Source organism: Camelus bactrianus, chromosome X (assembly GCF_048773025.1).
Source record: "Camelus bactrianus isolate YW-2024 breed Bactrian camel chromosome X, ASM4877302v1, whole genome shotgun sequence".
NCBI lineage: Eukaryota > Metazoa > Chordata > Mammalia > Artiodactyla > Camelidae > Camelus > Camelus bactrianus.
This window is the reverse complement of record NC_133575.1, coordinates 118,247,404-118,274,144: the sequence shown is the minus strand read 5'-3', so window position 1 is coordinate 118,274,144 and position 26,741 is coordinate 118,247,404. Positions and strand designations below refer to the sequence as shown.

The following is a 26,741-nucleotide window of genomic DNA, read 5'->3' as shown; positions in this document are numbered from 1 at the left end:
GGAGAGTACCAGAAGGACAAGAGCTGAAAAGCAATCCTTTTATATGATTGGAAGGTTAAAATTAGTGAATTTTTAAAGAACCACTTCAGTTAGATAGTGGGGTTGAAGCAAGATCACAATGCATAATATAACAGTGGCTGGTGAGAAAATATAAGTAATGGTTATTGACCACTTATGCTTAGCTCTTAGGAATTTCTTCTTTGTTTTTTTAATACTCTGTGGTTGAGATAATAAAATCTGTTCTTTTACATAGTTACATCTGTAGTGTCATTCCTATAGCCTTATAAAAAGTTATTTTTTATTGTTACTAACTCTTCTTATTGTCAAATTTTCTAGGATGTGGTGCCACAGGTTGTCCCACCTACAAATCAGGCTCCAGGACCTGCTGAGGGGAAGAGTCACATGTTGGGCCCTTCAACAGCTCAACTTCAGAAGCTTATTTCCATTAGCCATCCATTGGCACCATACAGCCTCCAAGTCTCTCAATTGTGTTTGGCGGCAACATACAGATCATTTTGGTAAGATATGTAGAGAAAGATACTTTGTTTTTCATTGTGATAAAAAAGTAACATAAACCATTTTTAAATGTACAGTTTACTAGTGTTAAGTATAATTACATACTTGAGCAATGACAGATACATTTCATGTGGACTGAAAATACTTCCCATGGAGTTGTGAAGACCTCTAAACATTTAGTTCCATGATTACCCTACAGGTTGCCAGAAAGACAAAAATAATATGGGGTAACAGTAAAATCTCATCCTAGCTAGGGGAAAGGGACACTGCCCTGCTCTAGCCCCACACTGTCTCCCTGTCTCATCTAAGAAAAAAAGAAAGAAAAGAAAGCCTCAATATATAGGCGAAAGGGTTTCAAACACATACACTGGAAATTCTATAGCCAGGGAATGTATTAGATGGCAGAAGGTTAAAAAGCTTTACCCCTGTGTATTAGTTTCCTAGCACTGCCATAACAAATTACCATAACCTAATTGGCATAAAACAGCACAAATTAATTTTATCACAGTTCTGGAGGCAGGAAGTTTGAAATCAAGATATTGTCAGGGCCATGTTCTCTCTGAGGGCTCTAGGCAAGAACTCCTCTTTGTTTCTTCTGGATTATGGTGATTACCAACAACCCTTGATACTCTTTGGCTTGTGGTAACATCACTCCATTCTCTGTCTTCATGATCACATGGCCTTCTTCCCTGTGTCTCCTTTGTGTCTTCAGATCTATTTCTCTACTTATAAGGTCACCATTTGTTGCATTTAGAGCCCACCTTAATGTGTTACATCCTCATCTTATCTAGATTATCTTCTTATTTCCAAATAAGGTCTTATTCACAGGTACTAGAGTTTAGGACTTCAACATATCTTTTGGGGAATACAGTTCAACTCACAACAGCCTGGAAAGGAACAAAAACAATTATGAAGGCCACACTCTGAAGACACAGAACCACTGTGCACTCCAAAGGCTTAGACTTAATCCAAAGATTAGAGAATTTCCTCCTCCCTCACAAACTGCAACCAGCTACTGAAGTAGCAGTGGATTACAGCTGGGAGAGCTGCAAAAGACAGACTCTTTGAGGTACAGCACAAAACGAAAGGCCAAGGCCAAGAAGGAATACAAAAACAAGATCACTGGAGGAATTTAATGCCTCTGGTACTCATAGAGACAACAAACATCAGACACAGCCCAACCTTTGGGCAGATTGATATAGTCACTCTAAAGTCCTGCTTACTTCAGTATCTACTGCTTTATACATGTCTATCTTTCAACAACAAGAACAAAATTACAAATGTACTAAAAGGCAAGAAATAACTCGAGAGACAAAGCACTGTCAGAACCAGAGACATATGACACAGGTGTTGAAATTATCAATCAGGAAACTTAAAACAACTATGATTAATATGTTAAGGATTCTAATGGAAACGGAGAAAAAAAGACCAGATGTATAATGTCATCAGAGTGATGGAAAACATAAGAAAGAATCAAAAGGAAATCAAAATCACAGTAACATAAATGAAGAATCATTTTGATGGGTTCATTTTTAAACTTGTCCCATCCAAGGGTAGAATGAGTGAATGTAAAAATAGGTCAGTAGAAATTACCTAAACTGAAATGCAAAGAGAAAATGAGAGTGGAAACAAAAAAAATACCAGAGAATTCAGGAAATGTGGAACAATATCAAAAGTTATAACATATACATGAATGGAATACCAGAAAGAGAAGAAAGAAAACTAAGCAGAAGAAATATTTGAAAAAGTAATTTCTAAAATCTTTTCAAAATAAGTGACAGACACCACATATCCAAGGAGCTTAGGGAAGTTTTTAAAAGCCACGCACAAAGCCCCACACTTAGGCAAAAGAGCAAAAACAAAGAGAAAATATTGAAGGCAGTCAGAGGAGAGAAAAACACTTTAATTATAGAGAAACACAGATAAGAATTACAGCAGAGTTCTCATCAGAACTATGCAAGCAAGAACACAATGGAATGACAACTTTAAAGTATTAAAAAAAAAAGAAAAACTGCCAGGCTCAGATCCTATATATAGCTATCCTTCAAAAGTGAGAAAGAAGTAGACTTTCTCAGACAACTCAAAATATTTTAAAGGACGTTCTTCTCTCAGAAGGAAAAAAAATGATATAGGTCACAAACTTGAATCTACACAAAAAAGGAAGAGTGCTAGAAAGGAAGATAAAATATAAATTTTTATTTTTCTGAATTGCACTAAATTTTAACTGTTTAAAGTAATAATAATGATGATGTATTTGTTATCTATACCATATGTAAGAGTGAAAGAAAAGACACCAGTGTGGCAAAGGATAGGAGGGAGAAATTAGGAATATTCTGTTAAAGGTAAATCAATAAAAAAACTGACAATACCAAGTTCTATCAAGGATGCAGAGGAATGGGAGCTCTCTTTCATTGCTGATTGAATGCAAAATGGTGCAGCTTCATTGGATGACACTTTTACAGTTATCTAAAGGTAGATTATTTTGTAATGTACATCATAAACATTAGGAAAATTACTAAAAAGTTTTTTTAAATAGTATGAATAATAAGTCAAGAAATGAGATAAAATGGAATCATAAGAAATATCAATGAAAAATCCAAGAATGTAGAAAGAGAGAAAAAAATACAGGAAAACAAGGAGTAAATACAACACATGGAAAAGAGCAAGAAGGTACATTTAAAGTCAACTACGCCAATAATTACTTCAAATTTAAATGGCCTAATCACACCAGTCAAAAAACAAAGGCAATCATATTGGATCAAAAAAAAAAAGATACAACTATATGTTGTCTTCAAGAAATGCAGTTTAAATATAAACATTCAAATAGGATAAAAGTTAAGGAATGGTGTAGGGACATGGGATATATGGAATTCTTGCACCTTTGGCTCAGCTTTGTTGTGAACCTAAAACTGCTCTTAAAAAATAAAGTCTACTTAAAATGTTTTTAAATTTAAAATTAAGGGATTGAGATAGACCATGAAAATGCTGATCAAAACAACAGTAGCTATGTTAATTTCAGACAAAGCAGTCTTCAGAACAAGAAAGATTATAATGGATAAAGAGGCACATTACATAGTGATAAAGGGGTCAGTTCTCCAAGAGAACATGTAACAATCCTAAAAATGTAGCACCTAACAATAAACCATCAAAATACATGAAGCAAAAACTGATAGAGATACAAGTAGAAAGGCTTTAATACCTCTTTCTCAGTTATCAATATCTATCAACTATCAACCAATTTGACCCAATTGACATTTATAGAACAATTCATCCAACAACAGCAAAGTACACATTGTTCTGAAGTTTCAATGAGACATTCACCTAGGTAGATCACATTCTGGGCCATAAAACAAAGCTCAAAAAATTTAAAGACTCTAAAAACATATAGAGTGTGTACATTGGCCATAATGGAACCAACTAGAAATCAATAATAGAAAAGTAGAAGAGTCCAAATATTTGGAGATTAAGCTATACACTTCTAAAAATGTACAAGTAAAAGAATTCTTAAAAAAAGTTAAAAATATTTTGAACTAAATGAAAATGAATATACAGCTTATCAAAATTTGTGGTAAGCAACTGGTATCCTTATAAAGGAAAAAGATACACCATGGTATTTTGTTATGGCAACCTGAGCCAAGACAGACGTAAACTACAAAATCTGACTCATGAATTCTAGCAGATATTCAAGAAATAAATATTACCAATTCTACAATTCTCTCCCAGAAAACAGAAGAGGAAGGAACACTTCCCAGCCTATTTTGTGAGATCATCATTACCCTAATACCAAATATGACAAATATAGTAAATCTACAGACAAGTATTTCATGAACATAGACATAAAAACTCTTGCCGGAATATTAACAAACTGAATCTAACAATACATAAATAAGATAATACATCAAGACCAGGGAGGGTTTATCCCAGGAATACAGGGCTCTTTCAAAATTAAAAAATCAATGTAATTCAACAGATGAACAGACTAAGAAACACTATATGATCATCTCATTAGGTTCATAAGAATGATTTAACAAAATTCAGTACCCATATATTATAAAAGCTGTCAAAAATTAAGAATAGAAGGGGACTTTATTAACTTTAAAGGGTATATATGAAGAACATACAATGCACATCATATTTAATGTCAAGAGACTGAATGCTTTCCCCCTAAGATCAAGAACAAAATGGTCTCCTTTTCTCATCAGTCCTATTCAGCATTGCTCTGGAAATCTGAACTGGTGCAATAAAGCAAGAAAAATAAAAGACATACAGATTGGAAAGAAACAAATGACCATTTTCCCCACAAATGATAAGATTATCTATGTAGACATCTCAAAAGAATCTACCAAAAAACTTATGAAAATAAACAGGTTTAATGAGGTTGCATGATACAAGGTCAATATACAAAAGTCAGTTGCTTTCCTATATAATAGCAACTTACAATTGGAATTTGAAATTAAGAAAGCAATTCCAAAAATGTGTGTGTGTGTGTGTGTATATATGCAGAATCTGTGTGCAAAAACTACAAAACATTGATGAAAGAAAAGAACATAAATAATTGGAAAGACATTTCATGATCATGGACTGGAATTCTCAATATGATATATGGATTCAATGCAATCCCACTCAAAATCACAGCAGACTTTTTTATAGATAATTGACAAACTGATTCTAAGATATATGTGGAAAGACAAAGGTACCAGAATAGATAATACACTTCTGAAAAAAAAATAAAATCTATGGAATTGGATTACCAGATTTCAAGACTTACCATAAAGGGGTGGTACAGTTGACCCTTAAACAACACAGGGGTTAGTGGTGCTGACTTTTCAAGCAATCAAAAACCTGAGTATAACTTATAGTCAGTCCTCTGTACATAGGCAGTTCCTCCACATACATGGTTATGCATCTGCGTATCAAACCAGCTTCACATCATGTAGTACTGTAGTATTTGCTATTGAAAAAGATCCACTTATAAGTGGACCTGCACAGTTCAAACCCCTGTTGTTCAAGGATCAACTATAATCAAGGCACTGTGGTATTTTTAAAAGGATAAATACATAGATCAGTGAAACAAAATAAAGAGCCCAGAAATAAACCCACACAGATATGGACAATTGATTTTCAATTCAGTGGACAAAGGATTTTTTTTCAACAAGTTGTGCTAGAACACTTGTATGTTCCTGTGCAAAACAAAACAAAACAAAATGTTGACACCTGCCTCATACTTTGTGTAAAATATAACTCAAAGTTGATCACAGGCTTAAATGTAAAATACAAAACTATAAAACTTGTGTGAGAAAATGTTTGTTATCTTGGATTAAACAAAAAGTTCTTAGATGCAACTTCAAAAGCATAATCCATAAAGGAAAAAATGGTAAATTGGACTCAATCAAAATTTAAAACATTTTCTCTGTGAAAGACACTGTTAAGAGAATGAAAAGAAATGGCGCAGACTTGGAGAAAATATTTGCAAAACACATATCTGTGAAAAGACTTGTATACAGAATATTTTAAAAACCTCTTAAAATTTAACAATAAGAAAACAAACCAATTTTTTAAAGTGTGGAAAGATCTGAACAGACACTTCACCAAAAGATGTAAGTATGGTCAACATCATTTTAATTAGGTAAATGCAAATGAGCTTCCACTACACACTTATTAGAATGATTAATTTTTTTATAAATTGGCAGTACTAAATGCTGACAAGAAAGCAGAGCAAAAGAAAACTTCTGTTCATTGCAGGTGCTAATGCAAAAATGATACAGCTATCTGAAAGACAATTTAGCAGTTTCTTATAAAGTTAAACATGGACTTGCCAGCAGTTGAACTCCAACATAGTTACCCAACTGATTTGTAAACTTATGGCCACAGCAAAGACCCACACATGAATAACAGCTTTATTCGAAATTGTCAAAAGTGGGAAGCTACCAAGATATCCTTCAGTAGGTTAATTAATAAACTATAGTACATCCATACAATGGAATACTATTCAACAGTAAAAAAGGAATGAGCTATTCACACAACAGCATGAATCTTAAATGCATTTTTTTAAGTAAAAGAAAATGGACCATAAAAATATACATACTATGTGATTTCCTTCATATGACATTCTGTTAAAGGCAAAACTATAGGAACAGAAAACAAATCAGTGGTTGCTAGGGATTTGGAGAGGAGATGATAATATGTAACACAGGGGAGTTTTCTTAGGACAGTGGAACTAATCTGTATGGCAATATGCATTTGAAAAAAAAAAAACCCATAGACCTGTATAGCAAAAAGTGAACCTTAACGTATTAAAAAAAGTTAATCAACCAGAAGGTCAGATCCTAGGATGGAATACAGCCTGTGACAAATGAATCCAGCTATATTACACATATATAACACAATTCATTGAAGGGAATGGAGGGGGTGACAGGCATAAATAACATTGGAAAACAGTGTTCTGACTGGAAATCATAAGGGTGAAAAAACAAAAGGAACTATACACAAACACTATACTCTAGTTGGTAAAGTTGTTTCTTACAAGGGTACAGATTTACAATTCTAAAACTACTATATATGTATACTGGGATTGAACACATAAGAGCATGGCAGATGGTGGGAACCAGGTTTCTTACCATTAGAGGATGTGGTTACAGATAAGCATAGGGGGAATGCTAGAATGAATCATATTGTACTGGATTAGAGTTGGAGATATCAGTGTAAACTCATATTTAGCCTAATATAGATACAGATGGATAGATACAGAAGTAATTACAGTTGACCCTTGAACAACATGGGGGTTAAGTGTGCCAATTCTCCACACAGTCAGAAATCTACATACAACGTATAGATGGCCCTCTGTATACACAGTTCCTCTGTATCCCAATTTCTGCATTCTCAGATTCAAACAACCACAGATTGTATAGTACCGTAGTATGTACTATTGGAAAAAATTCCACATATAAGTGGACCTCTGCAGCTCAAATCCCTATTGTTCAAGGGTCAACTGTATAGATATGTTTTACACATAAATTGGTATATCCCCTAGCTCTGTCCATTGAGAGGGCCTAGAGGCAATGACACCCCGGGAGCAATGAGCACACCCATATCTTGGTTTCTAATACCATGCTCCAATAAAAGGAACCAAGGATCCTTGGAGAAATTGATTATTCTAGGGCTGGGTCGGGGAAAATACAGTATAAACTTGGAGAATCTTCAAGTAAGGAAGTGCTCAAAAAAATGATGAGGGACACGGGAGCTAACTAAAAGAGCTTCTAATAGCCAAAATTGGAACAATTTGAGCGAGGAAAAATAATGCTGTATTGGATCATAACCTAGAGTATAAAATAAATATCCATGAATCCATGCTGATATAAATAAATGATTGAATGGGGAGAGTACAGACAAAAGCTTCCATACAAAAGAATTCGAAATAATTTATGTAGATGTTAATTCTCCAGTCCTAGAATGCAGGCTGCACTTAGTGATTTGCTGCAAATGAATAGAATATGGAAAGAGGGTAGAGTAACTTTAAGTGGAGAAACCTAGCAAACACTACGTTTGATAACATGTACCATTAATATGATATGGCTTTCCTGCCAAAAATCTATAACCCCACTTTAACCATGAGAAAAGCATCAGACAAACTCAAATTGTGAGACATTCTAACAAAATGCCTAACCAATACCTCTCAAAACTGTCAAGTTCATCAAAAACAAGGGAAGTCACAGACCAGCGGAGTCTAGGAGGACATGATGACTAAATGTAATGTGGGTCCCAGATGGGATCCTGGGACAGAAAAGGGGCATTAGAGAAAAACTAATAAAATTCAAATAAACTATGGGATTTAGTTGATAAACAATATATGAACATTAATTAGTTGTGACAAATTTACCATACTAATGTAAGATATTAACAGTAGGGGTAACTAAGCAAGGACTATATGGGACCTCTTTGTGTTTGTAACTTTTCTGTGAGCCTAAAACTATTCTAAAATTTAAAACAAGTTTATTAAGAGAGAGGAGAGGGGAGTGGAAACATCAAGCCATACATTTAACTATGAAAGGGAATATGAAGTGGGCTTATAGTGTTGGGGAAATACTGTTTTACAATGGAAGATATTACAACATGTTTGCTGATAAGAATGATCCAGTAAGAGGGGATATTTTGATGATGCAAAAGAGGGTGATGGAACGATTTAACAAGTATAACCTGAGTACGAAAGAGGTAGGATCTGACTCATAAATGGGAGTGTTGGCCTTGGTTAAGTGCACAGATATTTCAACCATAGTAACAGGAAGGAAGGCAGAATGTATGGGCACAGATGCATGTAAGTGGGTATATGTGTAGCATGGGTTTGTGGAGATTGTCTTCTAATTGCTTTCATATTCTCTTTGAATGAGTAAGCAAGGTCCTCAGTTGAAAGTTGGAAGGGAGATGGAGTTTTGGCAGTTTGAGGAGAGAGGAGACAGTGTAAAATAGTCTTCTTGGAGAGTGAGTGAGTGATTTTACTAGGAAATTGTTCAAGGACTGTTTGGCAGTTTTGAGTACTCATTTGAGATTTTTGGTGATGATTTAAAAATGAAAGTAACCAGTGCAGTTTAAATTTTTTCCTCTAACAATGTTCAGCTGCTCGGCTGCAGACACAGAAAAGGTGGGACTTGAATTTATCAGGGTCAGAGCTTTGTCAGAGAAGCATGGCAGAGGAAGAGAAGGGGGCAAGGGAGTTAAGGGTATTTGCAAGGAATTGATTAAAATGATGGATCGTGGAAGCTGGGACCTGTAAGGAAGGAAGTGAAGACATTAAAAGAGACAAAATGTTGGATAACAAAAAGCAGCTTATGCTCAGTGGATTGGAGCTCTTTGTGAAGTTGAAGTATTATTGTAATAAAGAGTGCCTGAATAATTGAGCTGCAAAAGGAACAAGAAGCAGTCAGAGTATAGGGTATTTGAAATGAAATTTATGAAGGTATTGCAATTAATGATGATGAAGTTGCCAAGAATGATGATAGGAGAAGGGATGACAGGTGTGACACTGGACGACAATAAGCAGATATTCTTTCACTTAAAAATAAAGTGACTCAGGAGATACTTGATTAGAGTAATGAAGAAGGGTAGAGTTATATAGGACAGCATGAGCTTCAAAGGAGCAATGAGGCAACCATCCTACCAGGATTACTACATCCTTGTCTTGCTTCCTTGATGATCCAGAAACTAGAGCACTTTTTCCAAAGTTCAATCTGATTTTACTACTCTGATTTTTAAAAATCCCTTTGTAGAGTCCCACTGTTAAAGATGGTGATTGTTTGAATGTGGCAAAGAAAGAAGTGGAAATGGGAAGGTCGTATGGATTTCAGAGATTTAGGAAGTGGAACCAACAAACCTTGGTGATTGATTAAATGTAGGTTATGAGAGAAATGAGTTAAGATGAGTGCCTAGTTTCTCTTCTGTATTGACATTTTGGCAAGATCTAGTTAATAAACATTTGTTTACTGTCAACTTTATACAGAGCTGAGAACTTCTAGAGAACCAAGGATGGAAGACATAGTCCTTGCCTTAATGTAGGATACAGTATCCATGAAACATAAGATAAGTAAATATAAGAAGCATAACTATCTTATGCCATATGCAAATGCAAATTAAGTTGATACCCACCAAATAGTTAATTTCAAAGAAATATAGGGTTATTCAAGGAAGCTTCCTTGAATTAAATTAATTTTATCTAGACTTTAAAAGAAAAGATGGTTATTTAATTGGAGGAGCCTGTGATTTCAAGGAGAAAAATGGCAAGTTCAGAGGTAAGAATGAGCTTGTCATGGAAAGAAGGACAGTAAGCATACCAACTTGACTAAAATGAAGGTGGTTTTGAGGCTTTTTAAGAGATTAGCCTAGCCCCATAGTACAAATTTTTTCACTACTATACTGTATGTGCCTAGCAACTCCTAACCTGGATATCTAATAGGGCGGAAGAAGATCATTCATAGTTTTGATGAGAGAATCATTCTTATTTCTGATGTGTGAGCTATATTGGAGTCACTAATAAGGCAGCTTCACCACTGCTCATTGATTTACTCAACAACATCATGATAAGTGCTAGGCATGCCATTATGAAGAAGACACATTCCCTATCCTCAAAGTACCATCTTATGGCAAAAACAAATACATAGACAATTATAAGACAGTGTGATCAATGCTTTTAGGCAATGTATAGAGTGCTATAAAAACAAAGAGGAGAGGTACCTAACCCAAACTGAAAAGTTATAAATGACTGCCTACAAGATATAGCCACTGAGCAGAGTCATGAATATTGAATATGAATTAGGCAAGGAAAGAAGGATGAGAAGGTAAGGATGAATGTAACAGTCAGAGGGAACCGCATGTGCAACAGCATGAAGGTTACAGAGGAGATGTCATATTGGCCTATATTGGCCACTGCATAGAGTGCAAGGAAGGGTTGAGAAATAAGGTTTGAGAAGTTGGCAGGGGCCACAGTGTTTGAAAGATTACCCTGACTGATGTGTGGTGCTTAGATGTTGGCAGACATATCAAGAAGTTTCAAAACCTATTGAAATGGTAGTATTAGCAAGTCTTGCTAACTCACTAGAAGTGAAGGAAAAGGGTGAAAAAGGAGTTTCTGCTATGGATTATCACAGGGGTCGACAAAATTTTGTCTGTAAAGGGTCGGATAATAAATATTTTAGGCTTTGTGGGCCATGTACAATCTCTGTTACATGGTCTTCTTTGTTTTGTTTTTGGTTTATAACACTTTTTAAATGTAAAAACCATTCTTATCTTACAATGCATTTGGCCTATCAGCTATAGTTTGTCAAAATCCTGGAATACCTCAGTGTAATGACCAATCTGAATGAGGATTGATGGTTACTTAATCACTTTTGTTACTCCAAGGGAATGGTTCTCAATATTTTTAGGTTATGGATCCCATAGAAATTCTGCTGAACGCTCTCCATAGAATACACACACACACACACACACACACACACGCACACACACACACACACACACAATTTTATATATCATTCCGTGGATCCTAGGTCAAGAACTCCAACTTTAGGCCACCACCAAATAATGTCCCATTCCACAGTGTCATCAGTTACTATATCAGAGACTCTTTAATTAACTATAGTGTCTGAATTTTCAAGCATTCAATTGAGATATGCCTTAAAGGCACAGATGCTTTTATAAGGCATGAGTACCATCACAAAATGACTCAAAGAAGACCAACTGTTGACTCATAACTAAGCAATGATTTGGGTACATTGAGGTGATGCCCCAGTAGTCCTCTCTGCTTCTCTCCTGTAAAGTCCAAGGCTGTTAGATGAGAAAGGCATTTTCCTCCAGGTAATAAGCTACCTACTAGCAGCATGCCTGACTTAGACAATAGGATTTCATGTAATAGTCTTCTCAGATGGTTTGTGTGGACTGCTTTTTCTTCTGTCCATGGGTTACTCTTTTCAATTTCTATATGTGTCTCTCATGGTTTTTTGTTGTTGTTGAAAACCTGGAAACTTTATTATTTTTTGTATATATATATTTTACTGAAGTATAGTCATTTTACAATGTTGTGTCAATTTCTGGTGTACAGGACAATGCTTCAGCCATACAAGAACGTACATATATTTGTTTTCATATTATTTTTCACCATAAGTTACTGCAAGATATCGAATATAATTCCCTGCACTATACAACATGAACTTGTTGTTTATCTGTTATATATATGATATATATACATATATCAGTTATATATTATATATGTATGAGATATATATCAGTATCTGCAAATCTCTAACTCCCAATTTATCCCCTCCCACACCCTTTACCCCCTGGTAACCACAAGTTTGTTCTCTATGTCTGAGAGTCTGTTCTGTTTTGCAAATAAGTTTATTTGTCTTTTTTCTTTTTTTTCAGATTTCACATATAAGTGATATAATATGGTATTTTTCTTTCTCTTTCTGGCTTATTCCACTTAGAATGACATTCTCCAGGTCCATTCATGTTGCTGCAAATGGCATTATTTTACTATTTTTTATGCCTGAGTAGTATTCCATCATATAAATATACCACAACTTCTTTATCTAGTCATCTATTGATGGACATTTAGGTTGCTTCCATGTCTTGGCTATTTTAAATAGTGCTGCTATGAACATTTGGGTGCATATGTCTTTTCAAATTTAAGTTTTCTCCAGATATATGTCCAGGAGTGGGATTGCTGGATCATATGGTAAGTCTATTTTCAGTCTTTTGAGGAATCTCTATGCTGTTTTCCATAACAGCTGCACCAAACTACATTCCCACCAACAATGTAGAAGGATTCCCTTTTTTCCACAGCCTCCCCAGCATTTACCATCTGTGGACTTTTGAATGATGGCCATTCTGACTGGTGTGAGGTACTTTTGATTTGCATTTTTTGGATAATTAGTGATATTTAGCATTTTTTTCATTTGCCTATTGGCCATTTGTATGTCTTCATTGGAGAATTGCTTGTTTAGGTCTTTTGTCCATTTTTGGTTTGGGTTGTTTGGTTTTCCTTATTAAGTTGTATGAGCTGTTTACACGTTCTGGAAATTAAGCCCTTGTCCGTCTAATCTTTTGCAAATATTTTCTCCCATTCCATTGGTTGTCCTTTTGTTTTACGGTTTCCTTTGCTGTGCAAAAGCTTATAAGTTTAATTAGGCCCCAATCTCTTCAATAAGTGGTGCTGGGAAACCTGGACATAAACCTGTAAAAGACTGAAATTAGAACATTCTCTAACACCATATTCAAAAATAAACTCAAAATGGGTTAACCATAAAACTCCTATAGGAAAACATAGAAGAACATTCTTTGACATAAATTGCAATTTTTTTTGGATCCATCTCCTAGAGTAATGGAAACAAAAGCAAAAAGAAACCAATGGGATCTAATTAAAATTAAAAAGTTTTTGCAAAGAAAAGGAAACTATAAACAAAATGAAAAGATAACCTATGGAAAAAAGAATGAAACTTACTAAGTAAAGTAAGTCAGACAGAGAAAGGCAAATATCATATATCACTTATATGTGGACTCATAAAAATTGATACAAATGAACATATTTACAAACTGTAAAAACGCACAGAAAACAAACTATGATTACCAGAGGGTAAAGGGGTGGAGGGAAGGGATAAATTAGGAGTTTGAGATTAACAGAAACAAAATATTATATATAAAATAAACTACAAAGACCTACTGCATAGTAAAGGGAACTATATTCAATATCTTGTAATAACCTATAATGGAAAAAGAATATATATATTCTTTGTCAGATTCTTTATATATATATATCACTTTGCTGTATACCTGAAACTAACACAACTTTGTAAATCAACGATACTTCAATTTAAAAAAAAAATCAATGTCATACTGGCAAAAGACTAGACATACACCAATAGAATAAAATTGAGAGTCCAGCAATAAACCAGTCTAACATTTCAGCAATGTTCTCCTAGGGCAGTCTACCCAAGTAATAGAAATAAAAGCAAGAACAAACAAATGGGACCTAATGAAACTTACAAGCTTCTGCACAGCAAAGGGAACCATAAGCAAAACAAAATCACAAACTGCAGAATGGGAGAAAATTTTTGCAAACAATGAAACCAACAAAGGCTTGATCTCCAGAATATATAAGCAGCTCATAGGACTTAATAAGAAAAAAACAAACAACCCAATCCAAAAATGGGCAGAAGACCTAAACAAGAAATTCTCCAAGGAAGAAATGCAAATGATCAATAGGCACATGAAAAAATGCTCCATATCACTAATTATCAGAGAAATGCAAATCAAAACTACAATGAGGTATCACCTCACACCAGTCAGAATGGCCGTCATTCAAAAATCCACAAATGACAAATGCTGGAGAGGCTGTGGAGAAAGGGGAACCCTCCTACACTGCTGGTGGGAATGCAGTTTGGTGCAGCCACTATGGAAAACAGTGTGGAGATTCCTCAAAAGACTAGGAATAGACCTACTATATGACCCAGGAATCCCACTCCTGGGCATATATCCAGAAGGAACCCTACTTCAGGATGACACCTGCACCCCAATGTTCATAGCAGCACTATTTACAATAGCCAAGACATGGAAACAGCCTAAATGTCCATCGACTGATGACTGGATAAAGAAGATGTGATATTTTTATACAATGGAATACTATTCAGCCATAAAATAACAACATAATGCCATTTATGGCAACATGGATGTCCATGGAGAATGCCATTCTAAGTGAAGTAAGCCAGAAAGAGAAAAAAATACCATATGATAACACTTATATGTGGAATCTGAAAAAAAAAAGAAGATAAATGAACTTAAATATAAAACAGAAACAGACTCATAGACATAGAATACAAACTTGTGGTTTCCTGGGGGGAGGTGAGTGGTAAGGGACAGACTGGGAGTTCGAGACTGGTAGATACTGACAGGTATATATAGAATAGAAAAACAAGTTTATACTGTATAGCACAAGGAAATACATACAAGTTCTTGTGGTAGCTCACGGGAAAAAAGAATATGAAAATGGCTATATGTATATTCATGTATGACTGAAAAATTATGCTATATGCCAGAAAGTGACACAGCATTGTAAACTCTATAAAAAATAAATTAAAAAAGGAATAAACCAGTCTACAGCCAATGGATTTTCAACAGTGATGCCAAAATCATTCAATAAAAGAATAATCTCTCCAATAAATGATACTCAGACAACTGGATATCCATGTGCAGAAGAATGAAGCTGGATCCCTACCTCACAGCATATATAAAAATTAACTTGAAATGGATCACCTAATGTATGAGCTAAAACTACAAAAAAACAAAAACCTTAAGCCAGTAAGGCTTCCACCCTTTGCCAATGGTTCTGTGTGTGGACTGAAGCACACAAAGTTTAGTCTGTTTATAAGTGTGACCTGGTTTTCACTTTCTGCCATTCCTCCAGGGATGTGAAGTTAACTAGGACCCTTTCTGGTCTCCTGAGTGTGCACACTCCTGCATGTGTGCACAGTCTTAGCAAACGCTAGGGATGTGAGGGATCTTTCCAAGGCCCATTATAGCTTTCTCACTTCCTTGATCCCCCTGATAGATTTCTGGGTGTTCTGCTGGCCTGTTGCTTGCCCCAACCAGTATGCCTTCCTTGATTGTTTTCAACACCTGGGGCATGGAGTTTTTATGTGCTCTGCTTCAAATCAGGTTAATCCCCTTCAGCAGCAAAACTGCTAGTTTTCTTGGCTTGCCTGCCCTGGTAGAACTACTGTTTATAGATCTTTTCAGGGTTAGAGTAGGGAGCAGGAGCACCTCAACCTAAAACACGCGGATTCCCACTGTTCTTACTCAAGTTTCAATAGTTTTTCTTGAATCAATGCTTCTTAATTTGTTGTATGCCTTTGGTCTGTTTCCAGGGTCCTAAAATTGTTGGTATTGATCATTTTGTCCAGTTTTATCATTGTTATTGGGAGAGAGGATTTGCCAAGCTCTGTACTCTGCCTTTCCAGAAGTTTCACCCTCAGAGATTCCCAAGATTACACTTTGAGAAAAACTAGTTTAGGACTATGGGGTGGGAGAATTGAGTTCATGTCCTAGCTCTACTACCTAATGATTATATGACCTTACAAATTTATTTAACATCTCTGAGCTTTAGTTTCCTTTTCCTTAAAGTGAGAATGATAATATCATACAAATCCAATATGAGGAGTACAGGAATACTGCATTTTTAAACTGTAGATGTACCACAGTTTATTCAGCCATTACTCTACTTCTCCCATTGATAGACATTTAGTCTTATTTTCTGATTTTTTTGCTACTATAAACAAAACTATTATGAATGTCCCTGGGCATACCACCTCATGTGTGACAGTTTCTATAAGGTAAGTACTGAGAGATGAATTTATGAGTCAAGCAACAAATGTACATTTTTTTATTATCTTCATAGAAACTTCCAGATTGCCATTCAATGTGGTTTTACCAGTTTATATTTTTATATCTGGTAAGACAATCCCCTCATACCTTTCTTTTTCTTTTTCAGAGCTGTTACTTTATTAAGAGAGGGTATAGCTCAGGTGGTAGAGCACATGCTTAGCATGCACAAGGTCCTGGGTTCAATCCCCAGTATCTCCTCCAAAAATAAGTAAACTTAATTACCTCCCCTCAAAAATAAAATAATTAAAAAATAGAATAACAAGTAAAAAAAGTTTTTTAAATGAACAGAATTGTTACTTTATTAATTCTGAATATGAATCTTGAAATTAGCCTGTCTAGTACATGAAAATTTTCACTGGGATTTAGATTGGAAGTACATGGAACTTTGTGTATTAATTTGTGGGAGAATTTGTATCTTTTCATTTTTGAATCTGTGAGCATATTTCTCTGTTCACATTTGGATTATGTTTTCTTTTTATATACTTGAATGGTTTTGTTTTCCAAATTTAGAACTCTGATCTATTTTGAGTTTGGAAAACAGGTGACAATATGAGATATGGACTCAGTTTTATCTTTTTCCAAATGCTTATCAGTTGTCACAACATCATTTATTTAAAAATTCATATTTTCCCCAGTGATTATACCTGACAGTTTATTACATACCAAATTTCTATATGCATTCAGGTATATTTTTGGACTTTTTTTATTCTGTTGTTTTGTCTGCCTATTCCTATACCAACTTCACACTGTTTTAATCATAGAAGTTCTATACTATGTTTTAATATCTCATAGGTGGCTACTGTCCCCCTCATTACTCTTGCTTATTTCTTCGTAGAAGACTTTTTGAAGGAAGTTTTCTGGGTATTGATTTTTTTAAAGTTTTCCTAAATCACTATTTCTTTTTTTTAATAAAATAATATAAAAGAATATGATCTTTTTCCTTAGAACTGCAGTATGCTAACACTGTGATGCGTTTTGATTATGTCTGGCTTCGAGACCACTGCCGCTCAGCATCTTGCTACAACTCTAAGACTCACCAGCGCAGCCTGGATACTGCCAGTGTAGATTTATGTATCCAGCCAAAGACCATTCGTCTGGATGAGACCACACTCTTTTTCACTTGTGAGTGGACAGGGGATTTGGTATTCTTTGGGGTATTCTTTTAAAGAACAATTATTTTCCAAAAAATAGTTTGCCCCTTTCCAAAATAGGGTGTTCTTTTAGTTATTTCTCCTTTTTCCTGATGATTTTTGATGTTGAGCACCTTTTCAGCTAACATCATACATAATGGTGAGACTGAAGATAGGGAACATGGCAAAGATGTCCACTCTCACCGCTCTTATTTATTTAACACAGTTCTGGAAGTTCTAGTCATTATAATAAGGCAAGAAAAAGAAATAAAATGCATACGTATTACAAAGGAGAAATAAAGCTGTCTTTATTTGCAGATGCATGATTATCTACATTGATTGCCTTAAATAATCAGCAATAAGAATCCCAGAGCTCATAAGTGAGTTCAGTAACGTTACAGGATACAAGATCAACACACAAAAATCAATTACATTTCTGTATACTTACAGTGAACATGCAGAAATCGAAATGAAAAATGCCTATCTATAATTACTTCAAATAAATTTACTTATGTATAACTCTAACAAAGTATGTATGATGAAAATTATAAAATGCTGATGAAAGAAATGAAAGAAGGCTTAAGTAGCTGGAGAGGCAAATCATGTTCATAAATTGGAAGACTCAACATAGTAACTATGTCAGTTCTCTCCCAAATTGATCTATAGTTTTAATGCAATTTCTACCAAAATCTCAGCAAGATGTTTCTGTAGATATAAAAAAGATTATTCTAAAATTTAAGTAAAAAGGCACACTCCTTAAAATAACCAAACAATCTTGAAAAAAAAGAATGAAGTGGAAAGAATTAAAGAATCACTTCATGGTTTTAAGGCCGCATAATCAAGAGAGTGTGCTTTTGATGGAGGGATAGACACATAGATCAATAGAACAGAAAAGGGAACCCAGAAATGGCACTGCACAAATATGGTCAACTGATATTTGACAAATGTGTAAAAGCCATTCAATAAGAGAGGATAATCTTTTTAACTAATGATGCTGGAATAATTGGACACCCATAGGCAAAAGTTAAAAAGAACCTCGACCTAAGTCTCATGCCTTAAAAAAAATTAACTCAAAATAGAGCATGGATTTAAATGTAAACATAAAGCTATAAAACTTCTAGAAAAGATCATAGGAGAACATCTTCAGGACTCAATAACTTTCAAAATTCAATAAAAGAAAAATAAAGAGTCCAATTAGAAAATGGATAAAAATCACACAGACACATTTCACTGAATAGTATATACAAGTGGCAAATAAACATAAGCAACGATGTTTGGCATAGTACAGCATTAGAGAAGTGAAATTTCACAATATACCTAGCACAGTGACTAAATAAAATATAATGACAACACAAAATGCTAGAAAAATTTTGCAGTAATTATATCAGGTATCACTGCTGGTGAGTATGTAAAATGGTACAGCTACTCTGGAAAATACTTTGTCAATTTCTTTAAAAAAAAAAAAAACTAAACATGCACTACCATACAACCCAGCAGTTGAATTGTTGAGCATTTATTCTAGAGAAATGAAGACTTATATTCACACAAATACCTGTACATTAATGTTCACAACAGCCCTATTTGTAACTGCCAGAAACTGGAAACTACCCTAATGTCCTCCAGTGGGTTTATGGCCTAAACAAATCATCCATATGATGGAACACTACTCAACAGTAAAAACAGAATGAACTGTTGACACACAAAATAACTTGGAAAAACCTCAAGGGAATTATGCTGAAGGAAAAAAGCAAATCTTCATGATTCCATTTATGTAACATTCATGAAATAACACAATTATAGAGATGGTGAACCAATTAGCAGTTGCCTGGAGTTAGGGATGAGAGGAGGAATGGTGTAGCTATAAAGAGGTAACATGAAGGAGTCTTACATGATGGTACAGTTGAGTATCTTGAGTAGTAGTGCTTACAGAAAGTTACACATGTAATAACACTGCATAGAACTACACACATCATATACACATAAATACATATATAACTAGTGAAATCTGAATAAGCTCTATGGACTTTATCAATGCCACTTTCTTGGTTTTGATATTGTACTCTGATTGTGCAAGATGTTAACATCCAAGAAGGCTCAGGGAAGGGTGCATGGGACTTCCTTATGCACTTCTTTGCAACTTCCTATGAGTCTATATTTCAAAATAAAGTTAAAACAAAAAAGCATTGGAAGAAAAAATATTTACAATCAATACATTTGACTACTAATTTCTCTACAATAAAAACAATGCCATAGAAAGGTTTATTAAGAAACAACTGATGACAAAATATTTGAAAAATGTATGACAAAGACTAAAGACCGTTAATATATAAGGTGCCAATTTGTAAGAAAAGCACCAGTATTCCAATAGAGAAATGTGAGAAAGAAGTGAATAGACAGATCATTAAAGCACAAGTCAGGAAACATTCTGTAAAGAGCCAAATAATAAGGATTTTTAGGCTTTGCTGATTATACTGTCTTCTGTCACAACTATTCAACTATTCAGTTCTTTAGTAGTAAGGTAAAAGCAGGCATAGACAGTATGTGCTATAAAACAGGTGATACAAAAACAAGTGCCAGGCAGGTTTGGCCACAGGCCAACAGTTTGGTAACCTTTGCATTTCAAGCAAGTTTCCAAGGAAGAAATACAAATGATCAATAGGCACATGAAAAAGTGCTCAATATCGCTAATTATCAGAGAAATGCAAATCAAAACTACAATGAGGTATCACCTCACACCAGTCAGAATGGACATCATTCAAAAATCCACAAATGACAAATGCTGGAGAGGCTGTGGAGAAAAGGGAACCCTCCTACACTGCTGGTGGGAATGCAGTTTGGTACAGCCACTGTGGAAAACAGTATGGAGATTCCTCAAAAGACTAGGAATAGACTTACCATATGACCCAGGAATCCAACTCCTGGGCTTATATCCAGAAGGAACCCTACTTCAGGATGACAGCTGCACCCCAACGTTCATAGCAGCACTATTTACAATAGCCAAGACATGGAAACGGCCAATGTCCATCAACAGATGACTGGATAAAGAAGAAGTCGTATATTTATACAATGGAATACTATTCAGCCATAAAAAATGACAAGATAATGCCATTTGCAGCAACATGAATGTCCTTGGAGAATGTCATTCTAAGTGAAGTAAGCCAGAAAGAGAAAGAAACATAACATATGAGATTGCTTATATGTGGAATCTAAAAAAAAAAAAAAAGAACACAAATACAAAACAGAAACAGACTCACAGACATAGAATACAAACTTGTGGTTGCCAAGGGGGCGGGGGTTGGGAAGGGATAGACGGGGAGTTCAAAATTTGTAGATACTGAGAGGCATATGCAGAATAGATAAACAAGATTATACTGTATAGCACAGGGAAATATATACAAGATCTTGTGACAGCTCACAGAAAAAAATGTGACAATGAATATAGGTATATTTGTGTATGACTGAAGAATTGTGCTCTACACTGGAATTTGACACAACATTGTAAACTGACTATAATTCAATAAAAAAAGTTTATAAAAATAAAAATTTTAATTTAATTTTAAAAATGTAGATGTCTAACAAATGCTTATTAGCATTATTAGTAGGCAGATAAATTAAATTTATTATAATAACAGGAATTTCATTTACCAAATTAGAAAAAAATGTATTTAAAAATAAGACTAATCAATTTTGATAGGTACATATATATTGTTGGAGGGAATGAAAACTGGTAGACTTTCTAGAAAGTAATTTGGTTGTATGTATCAAGACTTAAAAGTTTATATCTTTGGATTTAACAATTCCACCTTCTGTTTTTCTGTTTTAAGAAAATTATCAGAAAGATAAATGAAGATGATCACTATTAAATAATAGAGAAAGTTAAGAATAAAACTACCTGTCCAGGAGAACAGATTGGTTAGGTAAATCTTGGTAGTGCATATTCTACAAATTATAAGCCTTAATTCTTGAAGACAATTTTTAATGATAAAATGTTAAATGACAAAGGTAGGGTACAAACTTTAATATATTTTTATATGTTTATAAAGTAAAAGAATGCATAGACGCAAACTGTAAGGAATGACGCCAAGCTGTTAATAGTGGTTTCATCTGGGTAGTTGAATATGTATTGGTGATTTTTTAATTTCCTTGTACATGTTGTGCTTTCCAAATTCTTTATGATACTTTTACTATCAAGGTGTGGAAAGCTGAAAGAGAGAAAAATAGAGACAAACAGAGACAGAGAGGTAGAAAGAAGAAGCCATAATAGCTTTTCACTCCTCTTGATATATCTTTTGCTTATCTTGAAGATTTTCTAAATTATTTGAAGGGCTGGTTTTTTACTTTTGTTTTTGGAGGAGTGGGCAAAGTCACTTTTGAAGTCACTTTATCATGTTGTATTGATGTTCTATCATTAGACCAAACTGCCCTAATTCATTTAGATGAAGGAGGCATCAGAGAATAGTATTGAACTGCCAGAAGCAAGAAGCCACAGTTCTAGTTCCAACTGTGGTACTTATTAACTGTGTGATCTCGAATGAGTCACTTACTTTTTCTCCATTATAAAATAAAGATTAGTCTCTTCTAGCTGAAAAAAAGTTTGTATGTAGATGAGAGGTGGTGATGGGGGCAAAGGAGAGAAAGGGGATTAAGCTAAAAATCAACTGGGATTTTTTTAATTAATTTTCTTTGGTGACCAGAGGCCCTTTACTGTGTGCAGTTATAGTTTCATAAACTTATTTATCTGCTGGGAAGATTTATTTGTTCATAAATTCACTTATTAATTTTTAATACTCAATGCATAAACATTTTTCTCAGGAACATTTTAATTTGATAAGTGTCTCAGGCACTCATTTTAATTTGGTTTCATAAACAATACTGTGCTGAGTAATTGGTGAAAATAACATTCTTAACCAGTAAATTATTGGAAATATTTATAATTATTATTTTTAATGCCTTTTGTTTTTCCCTTCAAAGGGCCAGATGGCCATGTGACTAGATATGATTTGGATTGGCTGGTGAAAAACAGCTATGAAGGGCAGAAACAAAAGGTCATCCAGCCTAGAATTTTATGGAATGCTGAAATCTACCAGCAAGCCCAAGTTCCATCTGTAGATTTCCAGAGCTTCTTAGAAACCAATGAGGGACTGAAGAACTTTCTGCAGAACTTTCTGCTGTATGGAATTGCTTTTGTAGAAAATGTCCCTCCCACTCAAGAACACACAGAGAAGTTGGCAGAAAGGATTAGCTTGATTAGGTAAGTCATTAGTTTCCTGATATCTGCAGTAATCAATTTCCAGAGCATGAACACGAATAAAATAATGTGATAGATACGGTCACCCTTGTTTTTAATCCAGAATATTTTGTGGTCTGAATAGGGGGATTCTCACTTATAGTGCTTTATTTGAAGCCCAGATTTCTAATCTCCAAAGACACTTATATCTTAATACGATAAAGACTTCAAAGTCACTGGTATGTTTTTCAAGTCTAGTGATGTTCAAAGTAAGACTCAGTCATTGTACACTAGAAAGAACACTAACTCTGAATAAACAGAAACAGATAGTGGTCTGAGTTCTCTCATCAAGCAGTTGTGTGAATATAGACAAGTCCATTACACACACCCCTATACCTAGTCCCCATCTCCCACAGTGGCCTCTATTTTCCCATCTGATCAATCAAAAGATTGAATAAGGTGGTGTCTTTAGAGATCATCTAGTTTTGACCTTTTATGATTCATAAGGCTTTATTCACAGACTGGTTGTTAATAATACTGCCTTATACTATATGACATTTAACCAGCATATTTACACCCATTATTTTCATTGGTCATTATGGTAATTCTGATAAGTGTATATTTTACCTCCTATTCTACTGATGAAGCATGTAAGGCTCAGATGTATTAAGTGGCTTGCCCAGGATTGCTCTGCTGGTAAGCAGTAGAACCTGGATTCAGATAGCTCAAGTTTCCTGATCCTAAATACAGTATTATGTGCACTGTATTCCTAGGTAGTATATAGATTTATCTTCTGTAGTATTAAATGTGATGTAAACCTACTTTGTTATAAATAGTACTTTCCTTTTACTTCATAAGAGTCAGATATAGCTCATTGTGTAGCAGATAGTATGCTGGGGCATTTGCCCTATCCTAGTAGTGTACAATCAACATTTATAAACCATTCAGTTTGAAACATAGCTCCAGAACTTTGGAACTTTCAAATGAAAAGAGCTGTGCTGCAATAAAATGGGAGGGCTTTAGAGATTAGAGTTCAAGAGGAAGAACATTTCCTGTTTGGATTTTGAAGTTTGAGAGAATAAAATGAACTCTGCAAGCTGAAGAATTAAAATGGCCTTTAGTCAGATCTGAGCCTACCAGGAAAATAACTATAAAATCGAAACCCATGGTGTATACTTCAAGGAGAAATACAGTAACGGTGTTACAGCAAGTCTCACTAAATACTTGCTAACATAAGGTCTTTTTCTCTTTTTATGATTCCTCTATGTCTAAAAGATGGGTGAAGATCTGCATTAATCACTTCTAAAAGCAGCTACATAAAAACATCTTTTGATATGTGAGGAAGGTGAGCACAGGAAAGAAATTTGAATGTGAAAGCTGTAGACACATAAATGGAGTGGGATGATTCCTAAGCTTTCAGACTACATTATACTTCCACCGTTCTCCCCCCCCCCCCCCCAGCTTCCTAGAACATTAATCAGGGACAGAATTGTTAAGACTAGTGATGTGTTCAGCTGCCAGCTTTACCTTATAATGGAAATCTAGAGCCAAAAAAAAATCATTGTTATTTGTGAATAATTAAAGAAAGTGTTGGAAAGAGTTTTGAATGACAAGAATGAAAATTTCAAATAGCTAAAAGATCTTCCTGTACTTCACTTGACAGAGAAACCATTTATGGGAGGATGTGGTATTTCACTTCAGACTTCTCCAGGGGTGACACTGCATACACCAAGCTAGCTCTGGATCGGCACACTGACACTACCTATTTTCAAGAGCCCTGTGGGTAGGTGAATTAGAATTTTCCAGAGTGAGATCATTACATGTGATTGTCTTGAATGGTTTCTCAATCATTTTCTCTTTTATTTGAAACAAGATCATATCAGGTGCTGATGATTTGTATAACTAGTTCTTTGTCTTCTCCTTAGAAACAGGATCATTTTGAAACCCTCCCCCCCACCCCAGCTCAGTCTTCTTTAGACTTATAGGAATAAAATTTTTTGAAATGATTGAAAATCTACCTTACTACATAAATTGATCATAAGTTTGTTTAATTTACTTTTTTTCTCAATTACAAACAATTTATCAGAAAAAATATTAGCTGTTAGTTTGGGAATCTGTACAGTTTTTTTATATTTAATTATTATATTGTGAAGGGGTCAATCTTCCAAACACAGTTGCTTTGAGTATGGTATTAAGAGGAATTTGAATCCAATTTACAAGACGTTGGAGAGGAACAATGAATGAAAAATAACCTTGTCTCATGGACTTGGAAGCTATTGAGCCAAAGATGATGTATACCATACTTTTTCAAGCTTTATTGATAAATAATTGACTTATAACATTGTGTAAATATAAGGTGTACAATGTGTTGATTTGATCCAGTTATATATTGCAATATGATTACCACAAGTAGCTAACAGAGAGTAGATTTTAAATGTTCTCACCACAACAAAGAAATGGTAATGACGTGAAGCTATGGATAGATAACATACTTGAGTTTCCTACCATTTGCCACTTACTAGAGGTACATCTGTGGTAATTTTGTTGTTGTTGTTATTGATCTTGCTTCTGCGTATAGATGATGAGCCTGAGACACAAATATATGAGTAAAGTGAGTATATCTATGAATTTATAAAGATAATATGAGAGGGTGATAATATGCAATTGATTGTGGTTACATTGATTTCCTTTAAGGATTTGGAACTTAAGAATGTTTGGTTCAGAGGAGGAAGAATAAAACAGCTTTTAGAGATCCTGCTCAATGTTATCAATATATTAAAGGACCAACAGTACTGCTTCCTCATTCAGGATACAGAAAGAAGAATATGAGGAAATGAGATGAGAAGCAATTGGACAGGGTTGAGGTTCAAATATTGACTAGCTCTTTTCTCCCTCACCACTACCAGAAATAAACAGTTGTTTGTGCCTTTAATTTAACCCTTTCTAATCAATGGTAAGGACCAAGTACATTAGCAGTATAGTGAGAGTGTGAAGAGTTCAGGCTATGGCATCAACCAGACCTGGATTTGTATCGCAGCTGAAACATATATTAACTTTATGATCTTGGACAAATAACTTAACATCTCTGTGCCTCAGTTTCTTCATCTGAAAAGTTAGACAAGTAATAAGACCTATTCATTAGTATTGCTTAGGGATTAAGTTACATGATATATTTAAAGCACTTGGCATACTTACTGACACATATTAAGTGTTCAATAAATACTATTATTATTATTATCATTTTAGCCATTGCCATAATTATCATCATCATTATTATATGCCTTATCCTCTCTAAAGCTACCTTTGCTCTCAATCTCATCCTTTTCAATCTCCTTGGGGATTTCTCTCTCCTATATCTTCAGCCTTCCATACCTGTTGACTCCTTCCTATCAGCTTCTCATATCTTAAATCTCTACTTTTGTACAATTCCTTGGACTCTATCTCCTTCTAGTTACAGTCCTTCTCCCCTTCAGAGCTAAACTCATTAAAATAATTACCTACATTTAGTATCTTTTAATTCTCACTTCTCATTCACTCTTCAAAACTATAATTAGCTAGTTTATCCAACCCCCTCCCAATTAAAATTACTCTTTCTAAAATCACCAGCAACTAAGTTATTGCCATATCCCCTGTGTACCTTTCAATCTTCATCTTACTTGACCCCTGGGGCCATTAACCACTACCTCTTCTTAAATAGTTCTTCTTTTCTAGTTTTCCTTCTTTATCTATAACCATTTTTCCTGTCTTTGTGTTGTCTTATTTTCCTTTGTCCATATCCTACATATTATTGTTAATCAAGATTTTCTCCTTATCTCTCTTTTTTACTTGAAATGACCTCTTCAAATGACTTCTTCCATGCTATTGGCTTTACCTATCACCTGTAGAGAACTACAAAATCTACCTCCCTTTGAAAGCAAACATCTTCAACTGGCTACTAAATAATCCTG

General features: G+C 34.7%; 1 protein-coding gene across 4 annotated transcripts in view; it reads left to right on the top strand.

Moving 5' to 3' along the window:
- TMLHE (trimethyllysine hydroxylase, epsilon) overlaps positions 1 to 26,741 on the top strand; it is an 80,667-nt gene that overhangs the window by 19,219 nt on the left and 34,707 nt on the right. For 3 of the 4 annotated variants that reach the window (XM_045504402.2, XM_045504400.2, XM_010967097.3), the window contains 4 exons: positions 337 to 518; positions 17,383 to 17,559; positions 22,539 to 22,818; positions 24,458 to 24,577. In XM_045504402.2, the coding sequence (XP_045360358.1) occupies positions 337 to 518; positions 17,383 to 17,559; positions 22,539 to 22,818; positions 24,458 to 24,577 (759 nt within the window). The remainder of the gene's footprint in view (positions 1 to 336; positions 519 to 17,382; positions 17,560 to 22,538; positions 22,819 to 24,457; positions 24,578 to 26,741) is intronic. The other variant, XM_045504401.2, reaches the window with a different exon arrangement.